Source organism: Toxorhynchites rutilus, chromosome 3 (assembly GCF_029784135.1).
Source record: "Toxorhynchites rutilus septentrionalis strain SRP chromosome 3, ASM2978413v1, whole genome shotgun sequence".
NCBI lineage: Eukaryota > Metazoa > Arthropoda > Insecta > Diptera > Culicidae > Toxorhynchites > Toxorhynchites rutilus.
In genome coordinates, this window is record NC_073746.1 from 319,528,264 (window position 1) to 319,535,314 (window position 7,051).

Sequence of the window (7,051 nt, forward strand, 5' to 3'; positions counted from 1 at the left end):
CTTCGCTTCTTTCGCCAGATCCAGTAAAAGGTGGTTGATGAAACGTATGTTTTTGACGTGATACGTTCCATGTTAGTTGTTAGTAGAAAATGTAAAAATAAACAGTATTTTTGATCGGTTTTATATAGTTTTTGTGGTAAGTGGAAAACAGTAAAATAAACTCTTTTGTTTCAAAACAAATTGATAGTCCTGAGAAGGACTGGAATGGTTTAATGGGTTGTACGGAATCTACTGCGTTTCAGTCGGATATAGCAGTTTAGTTTTGGGAGCGGTAGCTTTTACGGATTCGCCGATTCTTTCCTTGACTTTAGCGCCATCGGCTTCTGTGCGTCGATTTGCGAGGGTTTGATTGGCACCACCACGACGAGCTAAACGACGGATAGGCGGGTATGATACGATGCGATGCAATGCACTTCGCTCCTCTGCCTCCTTTGCCGCATCCAATTGTTGATGTGAAGAGGAGCGCACCAGCAATGCACACTAGATTTAATTCGATGCTCTCCGCTGCTTCCTCTTCTTGTCTCCCTTTGCCACACCGCATCCATCGTTGGTTGCCGATGGCTTCCTCTCCTTTGCCGCACCGTATGGTGTTGGTTGATTTGTAGAGCACTGCACACTAGAAGCCCAGATGTTTGCCGATCTGAGCGTTGAACGAGAATGAGAAATCCAAAAATGCTACCGTCCTTTTATATCAGTTGGTATGTGAGAAATAGGCGCCCCCCACTCGCTCACCATGCAAATATTTGACTTATCGGGGAACGAAAGAAGCGAAGCAGGCGAAAGAGAAATGACGTCAATTTCGACCAATCAGTATTGTTTGGATAGGGGTTGAGATTTTTCAATTGTTCGATAGTTAATTACATGATATATATTATTTTATTCAAGGTGAAAAATTGTTATAGAGTGCCGCAATGTTTTGATGTAAAAATCTCATCAATCCGTCATGAAATGACTGAGCAATAAGCGTTTGAAATTGGACATTTTTCACGATGCGATCGATATTCGTTTTTCAATTTGTACCCCAATATGTTCCCGAAAGACGTAATCCTACGTCAAAAAAGGTTTTACGTTGCAAACAAGACTATGGGCTGGAAGATCAGCTATGAAAAGTGCAAATTAGCAAAACAGTTCACTTTGATGAACAGTTCAGTCACTAGCCGTTATTCTAAGTGAACCAGTACCTTTGAGTCGTTCTTTCGCTCTTTCGTTCAGTGGTATCAATTTGGAATCAAGAACAACAAAGGATGTTAGCTGGAGCTCAACATACATAGACTGTTATTCATATCCTAGCATTGATATCTTTGGACATTTTGACGTAGGACTACGTCTAACCGGAAGATATAGGGGGTGAAATGGAAATCTAGGCACTGAACAAGTAGGAAAAAATGCAAGATTTGGAACGCTTATAACTCGAGCATTTCTCAATAGATCGCATCAACACCACATCGGTTCGCATCACAAAGGCAAAATCCCGCTCGAACCGTGTTGATCTGGAGTTCCCCGCAAGGGTAGCTAGGCCGAGCGCGTTAGTACCAGTGCACCAGTCCACCTAGCCGGCGTTATATAGTTTCGGCCGCCGAAGTGATCGAGTTAGCTGGTAAAGCTGCTCGCGACGATAAGAAAACCCGCATTCGGAACAGAACACATTCGGTTCGGTGGACATCAAGACAACAGGCAGTTGCAGCGAGTGGCGAGTGGCAAACTGCTAACTGCTACTTCCCTAATTATTTTCTAGCTTTTACTACATTATCTGTATTGTTATTATGTTTAATCACAGGAACCGTTTAACTTAAAAAGTTTTTTTTACTTATTTTATTTTCTTGTTTTTAGTACATAATTTGTATGATTACCCTATTTTCTATAATATAACCATTCAACTTTTTTTTTTATTTTAATTCTTAACTAATTTTCCTCGTAATATTTTTATGATGTACTGTATTCAATATCATTTCATTTAATACCGACATTGAGGGGATTGCAAAAATACATGGTACCTACCCCACAGACATTTAAATATATGAAACCATTTAAAAAAATAATTGGTTATTTGGGGACTCGGCCATCTTGGATTTGGGTTTCTCATGATCCACTACGTTCTTATAGCACTATCATTTGATACTCATATTGATGGGTATTGGAGAAAAAAAAACCGTTTCACCGTTTTGTAGTGGTGGTCATTTTGGATTTGAATATTTTATAAATAACTGTGTTCTACTAATCAAGCCCTTTCATTTGATACCCATATTGATATGCTTTCGAAAGGAAAAATATATATGGCGCCATTTTGTGGTGGCGGCCATTTTGGATTTGCATTTTTCATAAATAAATGTGCTCTACTAATCAAGTCCTTTTATTTGATACCCATACCCATATTGATGGAGTTCTGAGAAAATATGTGGTCCGCCATTGCAGCGGCCGCCATATTGGATTTACATTTTTCATAAATAACTGTGTTCTACTAGCCCTTTCATTTGATACCCATAATGATGGAGTTTTGAAAAAAATATATGACGCCATTTTTTGGTGGCAGTCATTTTGGATTTGGGTTTTTCATAAACAACTGTATTCTGCTAGCCAAGCCCTTTCATTTGATACCCATATTGATGAAGTTTTGGAAAAACCCATATTGATGAGATTTTGAGAAAATATGTAATCCGCCATTTTGTAGCGGTCGCCATCTTGGATTTTGAAGATCATGGAATACGCAGTTTTATAATGATTGCAAAGATAAAGCTGTGTTCCAAATTTCAGATCAATTGGTCAACAGGAAAGAGGTCAAATTTGTATTAATGTGGGATAGCGCTACAGACAAAGTTACAAAGCTGCAAAGCTACAAACGTACATACAAACGGGTGAAGCTAAATTAAACCGTTAAGTAATCCAGTAACGACTTATCATTTTCACAAACAATCAATCATATAAGCAATCACGATAACACGTACAGGCAAAAGACCAAATAATGGATTTAAAACAACGCAAAAACATTTTTTTCCAAGTTATGCAATATGATTTTTTTTTCTTTCTTTATTAAAGAGATTTTCAGCCAAAGGCTGGTTCATCTCTAATGCAATATGATTTCCACCTCCTCTATTCAGTTCAGCTGCACTCATTTGCACACATATCGCTCGCAAACAATACGTTCGGAATCAGTACGTCCGCAAACAGTTGCTAAATCGTCTGGCTGGCCAAGAGACAACTTTGATAACTAGGGTAGGGTAGACGCAAAACTTCGTGATCCGACGGCTCTAGAATGGTCCGTCCGAGCGAACCTTGTGAACTACTTTTCGGTTTTGGGATTTCTCGCTTTATTTTACCTTACTTCTTGAACTGAACCTTATCTAATGAATTGAATTGATTGGTTGAAGGAATTGAACTTCAACCTTGTTGAACTTATGTTTCGTTTGCTTGAACTAATTGAGCTAACATACTGGACAAGAATTTTGACTGTATACACATGAATTCTTAACCATGTCTAAATCTATAAGGAAATGAGAATATCTCCCTCTCCTACTCAGATAACCGAAACCGTATCGGTTATCCGCCTGCCTATTTGGTACATAAAATTCATCCCACTTGTTTGCGCGGTTCTATGTCTATTCCATCTTTCACTAAGCCACCCGTGAGGGATCCTAAATAAACATGCATGTTCATTGGATTGTTCCTCTTTTTTCTTCGTCCTTCGCACTCATTCCACGCGCGATAAGGGACGAGACCTAAACATATATTCACGAAAAGGCTTCAAGTGGGAAACATCTAGCTAATTGCCAGCAATAAAATTTCTAATTCTATTCCTATCTCTACGCCAGCCGCGTAAACATTTGTTTCATTCGCCCTATTCCCTTTCCTTCGCAAAGCGCGCTATCTGATGCTAGGTTTGATTGCGTTATAATTATGCGCCGCTTATCAGAAGTCATACAAACCAGAGAGAGAAAGAAAGGAAGAAAAACACGTGGTTCCCTCATGCTGGCATTGATTTAACTTGGCCGAATTAGTTGAGATTCGCCTGTTGCGTTTTTAAACATACATTGCGCCAACATTTCCGGCCCGACTATTTATGCTGGGTCCGTAACAGGTACCTTCATCGCATCTGATTATTCATCACGGTTGTAATTTTTCTTCATCAGATTTGAATGATCAAGAAATTGAAGCGAAGGCCAATAGGGAAATGTATAGATGCACAATGGAATTATCCTCTAAATGATAAGTTATCGAACAAGGTGATGCTCATTTGACCTAAATCAGGTCATTCCACTATCCTGAATAAAGCCTTCAATTCATGCAAAAATAATGGATTATTTCGGACTTCTGTCGACATTTTTCGGCGAATGACGTGAGATGGCTCCACCCACATTTCTTGTGATGGCAAATGGTTTGTGATTACTATAGTTTTTCGCTATACATATGAGATATGAAATCATGTCCACTTCGGTCATCGATTCGGGTGTAAAATAGGAGCTAAAAAGCAAGGTGATTTTCAGAAAAAAACAAGTGACTGTTATCTCATGTTACTCAGGGTGTAGAAGTGGGATGGTTACGTGAAACGGGTTAATCTAGAGACACTTCTTATCCCCGAAAAATCGATATAAAGCAGAAGTAAATTTAAGAATTCTCTCAGTTTGTGAAAATACCTTTGACAATGGGCAACTTATCCATAAAAAAATCGTTTTGGGAGCCAGAGCTACTCACCTGCTTGCGTTATGCGTATGATCATCGCTATAGTGGTTTGACGTGCAATATTTCTTCGAAAGTATCCGAACGACTCACGTTGAACAAACGCAAATGTTCCAGAATTTAAGGGCGGGATTTCTCAAAATTGCTATTATGCGCTTAGGTTCCTTCCAGGAGTGCAGCATGTGCGGTGTATATAACACTTTTATTCATAAATTTGTAATGTTCCTTCAGCCACAATCTGTTTTACTGGTTCCTAGTTTAATCATTGCATCAGGGGGGGGGAAACTCTTGGAAACAAATATTATTATATACGTATATAAATAATCTTCATCTTTACTTAGATTCCAGTCGATTGGCATACTTGTAGTTAGCTGCCCTATCTAAACGATTGCAAACTGCCGCATCACCGCGCGAAACAAATTTCAGGCAAAACACTTCTAGAAATCTCCCAACGCGCCCCCTTGAAAGGTAATCGATTGACCAGCTGATTTCATCATCGGTTTTCGACCCACAGACAGCGGTATCACTTCCTTTGAGGAAGCATTTTTTCATGCTCTCTTTAAAAAACAGTTTCGCTAGAGGCTAAACTAGAGCTGCTCGCATTCTACACTAGAATAATGATTGACTTGATTCCTTCTATTTGTGTATTGTTCTCATCCCCGTGTGTGTGATGAGATTTACCTAGGCTAATGATGATGCGGCATTACCGTTGCTGTTATTGCTATTGCTGTTGTGATGATTGCTACCCCCACCCACACCGCACGAAGTTAACCTGAGGTCCTGCATCTGAGTGGCACTGCGGAGAACCTCCAGCCATCTGCGATAGTATGGAATGGTTTAGAACCGAACGATAAAATATTATGTATATTGTCCAACCAAAACTTACCGCTGGTAGGTGTGTTCACTTTCTGCCCGGAAGAAATAGGTGTGATTCTTGAACGACAGTTTGAATACGTATTCCTTCTGTACGGCATCCTGAACTCCTGGTGGACCAACCGAATACCCCAGGAGGGGTAAACTGGCAAGTGCTGCATCGTCTGAGCTTTTGTAGAAATACAAACAGAACGAGGTCAGTACCACCCACAATTTTTGCCACCCGGAGCTGTTCTTGAATTTTCGAAGCAGATATCCGGATATTTGATTCTGTAAATAGACAAGAGAAGATTTGAATACTGAGGTAATGTTTAGATTTGTTTGGACTAACTCTCCCTGCTCGTAAGTGATCCTCCAGACAAATGGTGACACCGCGATGCCAACACACATGAAGGGCGGTGTTATTCCTAGATGATGGCGGCTTTGCAGGCGGACTGATCGGGGAACTGCTCAGACCGCACGTTTCTAGATTCTCCTCAGATGATGCTGCACGAAAGAGTTACAGGATGAAACAAAAGTTCAGATTCAACAAACATGATCAATACTCACAGCAGTATTTAATTGACACCAGCGGAAGATGGGTTTGTGGTTTATGTTTGACATTAGCCGCCGCCTTGGTGAGCTCTTCCAGCCAAAGTGTCATCTCCGCTGGGGTACCCGCGCTGACAGTTATCGCCCGTTGACCACCGAATATCACAAACGCATTATGTTCGGCATTCTCCGTGAGAAGTGCCCGCACCGGAACGTGACCCAACACTTTGAAACTCTGTGTGACCGGCGATTTGAAGGCATACAGGAGAATATCGGAGAAGAGGAAAAACATTCGCTGCTGCAAACCACGTTTGGAATGTTTCAGTAAACAGCCCTGACGTATGAGCTTCCGGTCGGACTGGACAAGCGTGTCGAACCCGATAATATCGCGTTGAATTTCGCACAGAAGGGTGTAGTTTTCAGACGAGGCCAGCTCGCGGCGAACCACTTCCGTGGTACGGGTAAGCATCATTAGCGTACCGTGGCAATCTGTGCGATCGAAATGCTCCTCGCCGTAGTGCTCCAGAAGAAGCTCCAGCAAGAGCTGGTAGTGCAGTAGACGGTGCAGTGGCTTCAGGATGAAATAGCAGATCGGGAGGTAGCAAACCTTCTGCTGCTCAAAGTCACGATATGTCTGTTGGAAACGTTCGTCGTTCTCGTAGAGGTCGTTCAATCGTTGCAGTACCTCCCGATGGCTCTCCACGTACTCATCGTAAATCTGAAAACATTTTCATTAGCATTAAAGTCACCGTGCAGTATAAGAGGCTAATAAAACTAACCGGAAGAACGACCATATTTTTCAACATCACATCTCCGATTCGATGAGTTTCGTGACCTCCACGGCCTTCCCACAGCAATATCCTGTGTTCTAGATCGCGCAGAAAAACACTGTGATGTTCAAGCATCGAATCGAAATACTGGAAAAGGGGTTGCAGATTTTCCACGTCCTCCGGTGTTAGTTCCTCGCGGAACCACT

General features: G+C 41.2%; 1 protein-coding gene across 1 annotated transcript in view; it reads right to left on the bottom strand.

The window, feature by feature from the left end:
- Positions 1-4,832: 4,832 nt before the first annotated feature.
- LOC129779948 (FERM, ARHGEF and pleckstrin domain-containing protein 1) overlaps positions 4,833-7,051 on the bottom strand; it is a 163,922-nt gene continuing 161,703 nt past the window's right edge. Inside the window, exons 11-15 of the mRNA XM_055787740.1 lie at positions 6,855-7,049; positions 6,094-6,793; positions 5,876-6,030; positions 5,558-5,814; positions 4,833-5,488 (exon numbers count right to left, since the gene is read on the bottom strand). Of these exons, the coding sequence (XP_055643715.1) occupies positions 5,353-5,488; positions 5,558-5,814; positions 5,876-6,030; positions 6,094-6,793; positions 6,855-7,049 (1,443 nt within the window). The 3' untranslated portion in view covers positions 4,833-5,352. The remainder of the gene's footprint in view (positions 5,489-5,557; positions 5,815-5,875; positions 6,031-6,093; positions 6,794-6,854; positions 7,050-7,051) is intronic.